General features: G+C 37.6%; 1 protein-coding gene across 3 annotated transcripts; it reads right to left on the bottom strand.

Annotated features, from left to right (window-relative positions):
• Positions 1 to 2291: 2291 nt before the first annotated feature.
• Positions 2292 to 8544, bottom strand: jpt1a (Jupiter microtubule associated homolog 1a). 3 transcript variants are annotated; one of them, XM_016245358.1, is made up of 6 exons: positions 8346 to 8544; positions 6733 to 6872; positions 5480 to 5589; positions 5338 to 5365; positions 3283 to 3359; positions 3103 to 3180 (listed from the first exon to the last, which is right to left on the bottom strand). In XM_016245358.1, exons 1-5 carry the CDS (start codon positions 8399 to 8401, stop codon positions 3307 to 3309), a joined length of 387 nt encoding a protein of 128 aa, XP_016100844.1. In that variant the 5' UTR covers positions 8402 to 8544; the 3' UTR covers positions 3103 to 3180; positions 3283 to 3306. The 3 variants fall into 3 exon arrangements, with proteins under 3 accessions (XP_016100843.1, XP_016100844.1, XP_016100845.1); XM_016245359.1 differs by having other exon boundaries at positions 3126 to 3180; positions 3286 to 3359; XM_016245357.1 differs by lacking the exon at positions 3283 to 3359 and having other exon boundaries at positions 2292 to 3180.
• Positions 8545 to 13572: the final 5028 nt, after the last annotated feature.

Here is a 13572-nt window from a genome sequence, read left to right as displayed (position 1 = left end):
CCCCCCCGGACCCCCCAATACAGTAAAACTGCACATTTTAGAGTGGCCTTTTATTGTGGCCAGCCTAAGGCACACCTGTGCAATAATCATGCTGTCTAATCAGCATCTTGATATGCCACACCTGTGAGGTGGATGGATTATCTCGGCAAAGGAGAAGTGCTCACTAACACAGATTTAGACAGATTTGTGAACAATATTTGAGAGAAATAGGCCTTTTGTGTACATAGAAAAAGTCTTAGATCTTTGAGTTCAACTCCTGAAAAAATGGTGGCAAAAACAAAAGTGTTGCGTTTATAATTTTGTTCAGTGTATGTACGGTCGCCGTGATTTTGCCAAGTAAGACATGTTCCTGGATCAACATCTTTTGTTTATCCTGGATCAACATTACTGTCCAAAAATATAGACTAAACACAATCCCTACCCATAATTTATTCCTAAAATCAGTGTGAAATGATAGCTGATTAACAAGGGTGTAGAAGCACCTAACCCTGATCGTAAGCTTAAAACAGATATTTCCTGAAAATTATCCCTCAATTCTGATTGGTTAATTGGAATGTTGTTCCAGGATCAACAAGGATGTTAATCCAGGAACATGTTGTGCCCAGTCTCGGGTCTGATCACCTGTTCCTTGCTGTCTCTGTATTTGGGTGTTTGTTGTGTGTTGTTGTGCGTGGCTTGTTTTGACAGCTCGCCACGTGCGCATTTGTCAGTATGATTGTTTCCCCACCCTCGTTTCTCTGCTCGCCTCGTTTCATACCAGATTCTTGTTATCTCATTAGCTTCCCCTTATAGCTCCTCGTGTTTCTCTGTCTTTTGTCAGATTGTTGTGAGTATTCCCTTGCTCTGACTGTCATTGTTTGTATCGCTTACCAGTCCTGTCTTGTCTCGTCCAGGCTCCAGTGCTCGTAGCTGCCTGTTTATTTTCCCGCACCTCTCTGTGCATTCCGAAACCTGTGGGCTCCCTCCGGCATCCGCCTACCCTAGGACTCTGCAGTCTCGTTGTTGGGCTGCTCAGCCTCTCGCTCGGCGAGCTGTCCTTCCGCCGGAACTGCTTCAGTGTATGACAGTCAGCGGAAGTGAGAGAAAAGTGTTTATTATGTTTGAAATATGGATCTTTTTTCTTTAAAAGACACATGGATTCGCTACAGGGGGGCTTTATTCACCCCCCGGAGCCGTCTGCGGCACATTTTATTATGAATGCGTGAGCTTTATTTGACGACTTGTGGACTGTTCAACTGCAACACCCGCTGACTGCAATGATAGAGCTTGGAATAGCCAGGACAATTTTTAATATAACTCCGACTGGATTCGTCTGAAAGAAGAAAGTCATATACACCTAGGATGCCGCGAGGGTGAGTAAAACACAAGCTAATTTTCATTTTTGGGTGAACTAACCCTTTAATTCTACCCCATACCTAAACTTAATAACTGCCTTACTAACTTTTAATAAGCTGCTAATTAGGAGTTTATTGAGGGAAAAGTTAATAGTGAATATTGTGTTCCCTAATCTAAAGTGTTACCATTTAAACTAGAATACATTTTCATTAAATTGCAAATAACATGCAATTAAGTGTCCGAAAGCATTACATTTGATTTGCATTCAAATTTATTTGTATTATTTCCATAATAAGTGCTCTTTTTAAACGTATGCATATTATTAAAGTTAAATGTTAATGTTTCTACAGTACAGACGACCATTAGTTTAGTTTAGTTTAATGTACCATTAGTACATAGTTCACCCTTACAGACTGTAATGGGAAAGTAGATACTGAGCAAAAGCAAAACTGCCTTCAAAATCAAATGACCTAAGACAGGACACTGCTGCCACCTGTAGACGTGAGGGCGTTGTGTAAAGCAGTGTGACTATGAGCTGCTTTCACTTTCACTTTGACTTCTTAGCCGTTACCATGTAAACACACCTGTTCATAGTACACCTAACTATAGCTTGTGATAAAATATTATGGATATGGACAATTAGAAGAAACACTGGTAATGTATTTTTGTTGGATGACAGAATGTTTCTATTCTCAGGACAGTAGACAAATATTTTTCACAAACACTTTTTCTTTTTTTTCTTTTTTTTTTGAGAAAAGCTCATGTACAATAAAAAATTAACAGACTGTTACACACTTCCTCCAAGGAGAATAATACAGCACCGTTTTGGCATACGTCAAACGTAACAAGGCAATAAGAACTTTTTTGTTGAACATGGACTACTTGATGACAATTAGATGCATTGACTGTACACTGTGGCTGTTGTTTGTATTTTTGTACGTTTTAAAACTTTTTAACAAACACATAACAGTTTGCTCACATGCACCTTTTCCAGCACACCTGTTATTGACTAGAGGGTAATGTTTCATTGCACCCTCATGTTTGTTGTTCTTTTATCTCTGAATTGTATTTATTGATTTAATTGTGTTTTTGTTCTGTTGTAATAAATATCTCTTCCGCGATCAGTAAGTCAAGGTTTATACTTTTTTCTTTACATCAAAATTTTTTTTTGGCAATGATGGATGTGACATGGAATAATTCAAACCTTGTCTCTAAACCAGCAAGCCTGAGGCACCACAAATTGGGCACCACAGTTCATAAAGTGCTGACAAAAACATAACACAAAAAAGAGAGAGACAAACACTGAGTCAGGGAGACATTTCTTAGGCTAACGTGAATATAAAAAAAACCCTGACTGGGAGAACTTTGATGGCAAATTTTGGCCTATGATTTGCAGTATCTGAGAGTAGCAGGGCACACCCGGGATCTGTTTTTCCTTAAGGGTCTGATCTTAGTCAAGATAAGACTGAGAGACCAACACTTAACACATTCAAAGACATCCTTTGAACAAATCACAGCTCAGAGATTTGTGGCACGCTTCTCTGTCTAAATTGTCCTGATCTTAATCTGTTCTTTGTGGCTTATGTCATTTTATGAATACAGTTATGCAGAGGATGGGCACTGACCACAGAACAGCACATTTACTCTGAGATGCTCGTTTCACATAGGCCCGGACCTTATCTTTAAGTGAGGCAAATCCTTAGCCGAAGATGAGAGAGGATTTACCCCCCGGTGGGTTTCTACGACCAGAAGGAACCCCAGCTGCAGGCTGCTCACTTGCAGAGAGGCAAGGTGAAGCTGGTGTGTCATCCTGCTCCTGAATAGGTTCAGGTTCTTCTGTGCTATCTGTGAACATAAAAATGAAAATAAATAGTAATTATCAGATAATGTAATAACATTTCATTTAAAATATATGGAAAGAAAATGTTCTTTTTATTTGTTTTATACTACTGTATGCCATTGATCCATTTGTCAGAAGGTTGAAAGTATCAAACTGATATCCTTCGACTGGATGGAATCATAGTCTGATGCAAAAAAAATCAGAATCTGTGACCATCATACACTACGTGATTTTCTATAAGATCTGTGAACTTTAATCTGTAGACAGGCTCTGACTTTCGGCAACTAGCGTCGACTTACCCAAACTACACTGAACAAAATTATAAATGCAACACTTTTGTTTTTGCCCCCATTTTTTCATGAGCTGAACTTCTATGTACACAAAAGGCCTATTTCTCTCAAATATTGTTCACAAATCGGTCTAAATCTGTGTTAGTGAGCACTTCTCCTTTGCCGAGATAATCCATCCACCTCACAGGTGTGGCATATCAAGATGCTGATTAGACAGCATGATTATTGCACAGGTGTGCCTTAGGCTGGCCACAATAAAAGGCCACTCTAAAATGTGCAGTATTACTGTATTGGGGGGTCCGGGGGGGGTCCGAAAACCAGTCAGTATCTGGTGTGACCACCATTTGCCTCACGCAGTGCAACACATCTCCTTCACATACAGTTGATCAGGTTGTTGATTGTGGCCTGTGGAATGTTGGTCCACTCCTCTTCAATGGCTGTGCGAAGTTGCTGGATATTGGCAGGAACTGGAACATGCTGTCGTATACGCTGATCCAGAGCATCCCAAACATGCTCACAACGTTGACATCAGCAAACCGCTCACCCACACGACGCCATACACGCTGTCTGCCATCTGCCCTGTACAGTGAAAACCGGGATTCATCTGTGAAGAGAACACCTCTCCAAAGTGCCAGATGCCATCGAATGTGAGCATTTGCCCACTCAAGTCGGTAACGACGACGAACTGCAGTCAGGTTGAGACCCCAATGAGGATGACTATGCATGCAGATGAGCTTCCCTGAGACGGTTTCTGACAGTTTGTGCAGAAATTCTTTGGTTATGCAAACCGATTGTTGCAGCAGCTGTCTGGGTGGCTGGTCTCAGACGATATTGGAGGTGAAGATGCTGGATGTGGAGGTCCTGTGCCGGTGTGGTTACACGTGATCTGTGGTTGTGAGGCTGGTTGGATGTACTGCCAAATTCTCTGAAATGCCTTTGGAGATGGCTTATGGTAGAGAAATTAACATTCAATTCACGGGCAACAGCTCTGGTGGACATTCCTGCAGTCAGCATGCCAATTGCACGCTCCCTCAAAACTTGCGACATCTGTGGCATTGTGCTGTGTGATAAAACTGCACATTTTAGAGTGACCTTTTATTGTGGCCAGCCTAAGGCACACCTGTGCAATAATCATGCTGTCTAATCAGCATCTTGATATGCCACACATGTGAGGTGGATGGATTATCTCGGCAAAGGAGAAGTGCTCACTAACACAGATTTAGACAGATTTGTTAACAATATTTGAGAGAAATAGGCCTTTTGTGTACATAGAAAAAGTCTTAGATCTTTGAGTTCAGCTCATGAAAAATGGGGGCAAAAACAAAAGTGTTGCGTTTATAATTTTGTTCAGTGTAAATAGGGGGGAAATCGGGGCAAAAGTTGTGTAGTGTATTCCAGCCTAAAGTGAAAATGATCCAAAAAATATTGGAAACATCTAGCACATGTGCCCAACTGTATGTACTCATTGTATTCATGTTGAACCTTGAATACAGGTGTACACATCTTTATTATTATTTTCAATTATGTTTTTCAATATTTATATGTTTAATAAAGTTTTTTTTTGCAAATGACATACAATATTTATTTATAAATAATATTATTATATTAGTATTATTATTCTTGAGGAGTGACATTGTACAACCTGAACTAGCCTTGCTTTGTCATAAAAAGATCAAATTAATGGATATTTTAAGAGAAAAGCGTCCGCATGCATGCTTCTGCATGTTAGTTTACCCACATGATTTTTTCTTTATGCCCTCCAAAAATGATATGAAATAAAAACTATTAGAAAACATGCTCAAGATGTGCATTCACGTAATCCAAGAAAAAAAGTGTGATGTCATTGATGCAAATATGAGTCAGAACACTCACCAACAGTGATTGAGTTTCCCTCACCATTCTGTGCAAAAATAAAGCACAATCTCAGCAATAATTTTTACAAAAAGGTCATAAGTCAGTCTATCCAAGGTCAAGTTTGTTTTCACTCAGTAATGAAATTGTTTCCATATCTTACCACAGGTACATTATTTTCGACTGTGGTGTTACTTTGGTTGGCGGGTTGAGCAGTACATCTTCTGAGAGGGGCAGATGGCTCTCCACACAACACACCTGTAGGCTTCCCACCTTTAAAACAAATGAATGTTCTTGTGTACTGAGGTTATGAACAACAGTGAATAGCTACAGCTCAAATGTTCAGACTAAAAGTTGTATTTTGCTCATTGTTATGCATAAAATACACTAATACACTTCAGTAACTATTACAAGACAGCTATACTGCAAACTGCATGCTTTTTAGTTGCAAATAACAAATGTTATTGTCAGGCAGTGTTTTTAGAAAAGCACATGAAAAGACCTGAATTTCTTATCTCACATGGCAACCTGTAAACCTGTTACAAAATTTACATTAAAAAAACCCCAAGCAAAAATGAGCTGAGATTCAGCATTTTAAGCACATTGTGCAGTCTTTTGTGTTTAAGAATTAGTAAGACCTAGCAAGTTTTTAAATGTGGAACTGAAACAGTATGTGGTTGCTCAATATCACACATGCCTAAGTTGCCAGTCATTTATCTCTAAAAAGTATGAGATTTGAAGCAGCGCATACACATATACAACCATTAAAATATTTATCATCCATCTTCTCTAAGGTTTAGCCATCTTAAAAGGCAAGGGAAAGACACTGCCTAGAAGTATGCTATTAAAAAGGTAAATGATTATATATCACTCAAAAAAAAATTTTTTATATATATATATATATATATGTGTGTGTGTGTGTGTGACCATGGACCACAAAACCATAAGGGTACATTTTTCCAAATTGAGATTTATACATCATCTAAATGCTGAATAAATAAGGTTTCCATTGATGTATGGTTTGTTAGGATATGACAATATTTGGCCAACAATTTGAAAATCTGGAATTGGAGGGTGCAAAAAAAAATCTAAATATTGAGAAAATCACCTTTAAAGTTGTCCAAATGAAGTTCTTAGCAATGCATATTACTAATCAAAAATTAAGTTTTGATATATTTACAGTAGGAAATTTACAAAATATATTCATGGAACATGATCTTTACTTAATGTTCTAATGATTTCTGGCATAAAAGAAAAATCAATCATTTTGACCCATACAATGTATTTTTGGCTATTGCTACAAATACCCCAGCGACTTAAGACTGGTTTTGTGGTCCAGGGTCACACACACACACACACACACATATACATATACATATATATATATAATAATAATAATAATAAAAAAATCAGCACTTGGTGGATTGTTCCTTCGATAGGCATGAGGGTCCTCAGGTTCGGCAAATATACTAGATGCCATTTTGTTTTTCTTCACAGGTTTCTCTTCATCTGTGCCAAAGCAGATGTTTGAACCTCCACCTGGTGGACGCAGCACTCTGGGATGGTAAACAAAGACACATTAAGATACAACAAAATATGAGAGTGAAAAATTTAAGGGGGTCTGAATACTTTCCGTACCCACTGTATTTTATTTTTAAAAGTTCATTGCTTTTGATTATGGTTTCCTGTTCATTCCCTGTCAGCTTTTATGTTTGGCTTCTAAGGACTAAAAATATACAGATTTGTAGTATAATTTAAGCCAATACTCCAATACTAGAATATAATTCACACATACCCTAACATAGCATATCGCATTGTTTTTTTGGCAATATCAATCCAAAAGAATGACCCAGCTTTTTATTAAATAAACTGGAGTCTCCATCTCATGTGAGCAATGCGCATCATATTACTTTACCTTAAATTATGACCATATAATTCTCAAAGGCCCTTTTATTTCCTTTAGGGATAGAATGTTGAGTAAAATTACTTAGTGCACCTTTAAAAAAAAAAGTAGGCTTTAGTAGAGAGAAAATAAGATTAGTTTGGGTAGGGGGTTAAGCATCTTTTCATCCAAATATAATTGTGAAGAAAAACGTGTTTCACAACAGATACAAATAAGCCTATATATAATGCAAATATATCCTAATTCCTCAGGTACAAGTATTGTTTGATTTAATTTGCTTTATTAGCTTAATTATATTCTGTAAATCAAAACAATTCTCATACTTAATGTCTCATACATTCGTGCCAATAAAGCTTCAATGAACTGAGCTGAAACAGCATGCTGAAGTACATCTCCCTCCAGCAGTCTATTGGAGAAACGACGAAGAATATCTGCAGGTCATTAGTGCATTCAGTTAATGAGCATAATACAATTCTCTACTACACCTACTGAACCGCACCCAACCTTAAATACACACACATGCTCTCAAGCATCCTCCCGTACTCTGAAAGTCTGGAGAGGGACCGGTTTCACATTTACAAACAATTGATGGAATGCATTGAAGAAGCTGTACTAGTTCCTCATCAGTTATGTCCTTTTGTAGATGCTGCAGTCAAAGGCCGTGTCACAAAGCCAAGCGAGCTGCCTGCTTAGACAGCATTTTGGAGCATTAAAATATGCATTTAGCAGACTTGAAAAGAGACAGTGATGCCTCAAAAATTCAGCACGCGTTTCTGGTATCCCTCAAAAGACGTCTAACGTTAGATAGGCAGCTAACAAGATTTTCAGACACTGCCGGAGGATGCACATACTGTTACAACAAAACTGGCATTTTAAAAACCGGAAAATCCAGTAAACTTTGCCTTTGATCTAGTGTGTAACATTTTATCCCCAAAACGCAGTATTTGTGCCCAAGATAGTTCTCATTAGCATCGCCACTCGTTTTTACACCAATAATAAGTCATTTAGTCAGTGATATTACATCTCAAATAACGTCTTTAGACATTACAACGGTTAAATAATTTGCTGTTTACTACAACCTAAAGCGCTTGAGCATTGTTATCTTCCTACAGACATCTATCAGCACCTGGAGCTGCTCCTCGCGGTCGGGTCCATGCCTTGAAAAGTGGTGGTGGTCGTCATTTTGAACCCCCAAAACTTCTGTTCACGGCTTCTCCCAAACTATATATATTTGACAGATTATTGTCATCAAGCCACAGTGAGCGTTTCCCGCTCAGGTCATCAGTCTCTCGGTGCGGAATCTGCGCTCCAGTACACGCCCATTAGACGCGATTATTGCTGCACTTCTGCAGATTCGCCACTGGAGCGGCGCCAGACAGCAAACTGGTTTTGTGAAAATACAGCTGCGGTCGTAAATTTAGAATAAAACCTGTCGACAACTTAAGGACACATACAAAACTATACAAAATAAGCAAACATTCACTAATGCTCAAGAACACGATGATCAGGGTAAATTGTATTTATTCTATCTTTTGGGTAATATTTAAGTAATGAAGAATCAAAATAATCCAACATTTCCACTGCTTGAAAAAAACATGCACATTTTTTCAAGCAATTTAGTTTTGTGGACTACATGTAATGATTTGTTTTGTGATAGCTTATTTATTGCAACACTGAATCAGAATTTTTCATGAGCCCTCTTATTTTGTTACATTTTGCAGATTCTGCAACTTGTAAACCACAACTGCTGTACCATTAAGGAAAATAATAAACGAGTTATAAAAGTGTTTTACTCCAACAAAATTTCAATTCACAATTCAAACATTTCAATTCACAACACAAGATACTGAATAAAACTGTCCGGAGTACAAAAGAGAAATACATAAACATATAAAACATATATATAAAAGCCCAATGGCTTCAGAGCAAACAAAACAGTACTTCAGCACTGACACTGACTGTAATTCTATCTATTAACCCCTCCCCCCCCCCAAAAAAAATATCTGATCACTGATCAAAAGTATTTTAGTCTCGACACTCTTAAGTTCACATCTGATGAAATAAATGAATACGTTTACAACATCATTCATCTGATTTGCGAGAGCTGGTGGGCATTTCAGGCAAGCTTTTGGCAATGTGAAGAGAGGTCAGCCTAAATTTAGAATAAAATAAAAAAAAAATAGGAAACAGGGAGGACTGCGGTGATGGAAGGCAGAGGTAGTTGTTATTTACATCAGGTCCCCTGTCTGTTGCTGAAATACATCAATTGTATCCTCATTCTCCATTTCTAACTAGAAATAAATAAATAAATATATCAGACTTTATTGCATACTAAAAGGATTGTGACATGCAGAACTGGTCATATCAGTGAACTGTACCTGAGCTGGTGTGTCAGTCTCATTAATTGGAATTAACTGAAATCTGCAGGACCGTAGCTCTCCAGGACCAGGGTTGGATGCCCCTGTCTTAAAAACAACACTCAGTGGTTGTTTACATTGGGCACTTTTTGTTTCAATTGGAATTAAATCATTCTGATTGATGAATTCAAAAAGAGTGTTTACATGATAGCTAAATATTTATGTGTTAGCTTCAATATCAGGTTTGCCCTTTTGACATGTGCACACTGCACAAATATACAGAGTTTCCCACTGTTAGCACATAAAATTCTCCTGCCATTGCCTTTCTTTGTTTTAATGAGCAGAGTTAATATGTATCTATTTCAGGTCCTAATTAGGAGACAAGCACATGAAACTTTGTGCCATGCTGCTTTTATTTATCAAGCCGTAAAATCACCCATTCCTGTGGCCAAAACAAGCCATCTGTGGATGAGAGTATAAAGTGAGGACTGATTATGACGAATTTTAGAATAACATGACAGTCATTTATGACACTTCAATCCAAAAAAACAACAACAGCTTTTTAGATCATTTTCAACCATTTTCTCATGCTCAGGGTTTCTGCAGATATGAACAAGTTAAATTTAAGACTTTTTAAGACCTTTTAAATACCACCTTATATGAAATTTAAGACCTAAACCTGTAATGGAAATACACATTTTATTACATACATATATGTAATATTTAATGTGTATAAATTAAAAAGAAAACAAAATATCATTGCTGTAATAAATTATATTTATTACTACGATATACGATATACAGTATACTTACATATATACTTACATATTTTTTTTATTTTACTCTCAAAGCCGTAGAGCCCATTGACTGCCATTATATAACTGACAGACTGCATCGGTTTGAGTTGAAAATCTTAGTTTGTGTTCTACTGAAGAAACAAACTCACCTACATTTTGGATGCCCTGGGGGTAGTGTTGTCAAAAGACCCGGTACTTCGGTACCAAGTCGGTACTAAAAAAATGAAAACATTACAGTACCAGGTTTTTTTTTAAAGTACCGGTGGTACAAAGTACCCGGTCAACCTGGTTCTTTTTTTTTTTCCCAGTCCGCCCCGCGTGGAAATTAATGGCGCAGACATGCGGTTTCATTTACTACACACAGGCCTACTGAAGCTCGCGGTGTTTTCAGCCTTTGCCGCCTCAATATATGAGTACATAAACAAAATCTCTAGAGCTGCTCTGAGTCACTTCATGAGCATTTTACTTATTTTGAGAAAACTATCGTCATATCATATACAAAGAGACAACAATGTTTCAAAAAAACACCAGTGTTTCAGGAGTTTAGTACACAGAATAGGACACATGCTTATTAGATAACCGTATTTGAGTTGATGTATATGCTTTTATTTATTATTTTTTTAATTAACTATTTTTTCCAAACCATTGTTGGATGCATTGTCTCAAGTAGTTATGCAAAGATTTCTTATCTATTAACTATTTCTTATGATTTTAAATCTGCATTGAACTTCAGATCAATCTCAAAGTAAAAGGCAGTACTAAAGTCTGATTTTGTGGTGGATGTGTTCAAATTTGATCATCTTAATTCAAGTGATGAAGGATTTTGAAAGTCTGGTCTGGTCAAAGTTAACCCTGCATGGTGTAAATGTTTGAAAATGATTAACAGTTGCAAATAAACATTCATTAGAAATTTAGAAAAGTAATCAAAAGTAAAGTAATTGAAAAAGTTACACTACTATTACATTTTAAATAGGTTAACTTGTAATCTGTAACCTACTACATTTCCAAAGTAACCTTCCCAACACTGGTCATTTTCATTTCATCTTGCCTGTAATGCTAGTTTGTGAGCCCAGCATAACTTGTATTAGGGTAAAAAAAAAAACTGGAGGACATGGTAATTACTATATTTACACACCAGAGACTTTTAAATGAATTGTGAATCTAAAATATGCGTGTTTAGAGAATGTACAAATGGTTAACATATCTGTCAGAAAAGCAGTTCTGGCCTTTTTTTTTTATTTTTTTTTTAAGCTAACTTTGTTTTTATTCTTGGCTGAATAACTCTAGGTTTTCAAAAGCCCTTTAAAATTAAATATGTACACAGTTTGGATTAAATGAAAGTATAGTCAAATTTTTTAATTAGCATGTTTTTGTGTTTTGCTTTGGTACCAAAATTGGTACCGAGAATCGTGGATTTTCACTGGTATTGGTACCGAATACTGAAATTCTGGTACCGTGACAACACTACCTGGGGCTAAGCAGATAAACATCCAATTTGCATTTTTGGGTGAACTATCCCTTTAATTCGGGTTGGAGCTAAACTCTGCAGGACAGTGGCCCTCCAGAACCTAGGTTGGACACCCCTGGTCTAAGCCATTTAATAAAGTAATAAAGAGATGCATGCTTTGAACAATAGAACAGAAATAAACCCACAGTTCCACATGATAGTGGCACCACAACACTGATAAGGTTTCAAATTAAGTGATTTGTTTACAGCACATAATACAGTAGTAGAGTTTGTCTGTCAATAAAGCAAACAGCTGAGACTCCCATAATACTCCAGGGATGCAGAACTTTTTTTCAAATATTAAAGTCTAAAAACAAAACTAATAATTTAAATTAAATAAAATGGCTATGATGCAGTTAAAACACAAAGAAACTCGTGTAAATCGGAACACGCCTTATCATACACTGCAAAACCACAAAATGAATCCGTTACAAATCAACGCACGTTGAAATAAATGCACCGAAAGAGACCAGCGCTTTGCGCGCGAACAGTCGCAGTTGACCCCATTGGCACAGTGCTTCACTGTAAGTTTTGTCTTATCATTTGCCTTTTGTATGAGGTGCGAGCCACATTAGCGAACTAGATAATTAGCGTGTTATCTTTATGAAAGACCATAACAATATTTAATAAATGACAGACAATTAATAATAAATGAGAGGGGAAAATTGTTTTCCTTATAAATGGTACCCATTAATCATATAACGTTAACGTTACCAATGAATTATCGTGCTTATTCGAACATTTATAAAAACCCATACACACGCACCTTTGGCTTCTCGTCTGCCATGACTGTCTGACTGAGTGATGTTAGGTTCTTGAACGAATCGTTCTTTTGAGCCGGTTCTCATGAAGTAACCGGTTGAGCCGGTTTAAAATCGAACTGAATCGAACTTTAGTTCCGGGTTGATGACGCAGGACGCACAGCCGAAGTTGCACGTCCAACTCAAAAAGAACCGAATGAGCCGGTTCAACCAACTGTCGAAGTTTGCCGAGGATTACCGAGGACTCAACAAGAACCGAATGAGCCGTGTTCAACCAACTGTCGAAGTTTGCCGAGGATTACCGAGGACTCAACAAGAACCGAATGAGCCGTGTTCAACCAACTGTCGAAGTTTGCCGAGGATTACCGAGGACTCAACAAGAACCGAATGAGCCGTGTTCAACCAACTGTCGAAGTTTGCCGAGGATTACCGAGGACTCAACAAGAACCGAATGAGCCGTGTTCAACCAACTGTCGAAGTTTGCCGAGGATTACCGAGGACTCAACAAGAACCGAATGAGCCGTGTTCAACCAACTGTCGAAGTTTGCCGAGGATTACCGAGGACTCAACAAGAACCGAATGAGCCGTGGCAAAGTTTGCCGAGGATTACCGAAGATTCTGATGAGTGAGTTGACGATACTGTGCAAGCCTGAGGCGCGTACTGGAAATATGCTTGTTTATGACTGTTATTAATTTAATTTTATTAAAACCTGCAAAAACCTTTCTGTCGAGTGATGTAAATGAATTTTACAATAGTTTATTGTGCATGCATATTATATTTAAAGTTTCTTAAGCGAAATCAAGGAGTTTATAAGACTGGTTTATACATTCTTTATACTGTAGACATGTAGAACATATCCGCATTTGTGCATCAATGTCTGTAATGTGTGCTGTAGGTGCGAAACTTTTAGGAATCTTATCCAAGTTGTAG

This window comes from Sinocyclocheilus grahami, unplaced genomic scaffold, assembly GCF_001515645.1.
Source record: "Sinocyclocheilus grahami isolate Dianchi unplaced genomic scaffold, SAMN03320097.WGS_v1.1 scaffold752.1, whole genome shotgun sequence".
NCBI classification, from domain to species: domain Eukaryota; kingdom Metazoa; phylum Chordata; class Actinopteri; order Cypriniformes; family Cyprinidae; genus Sinocyclocheilus; species Sinocyclocheilus grahami.
Note: the sequence above shows the minus strand (reverse complement) of the source record. Positions and strands in the feature narration are given on the sequence as shown.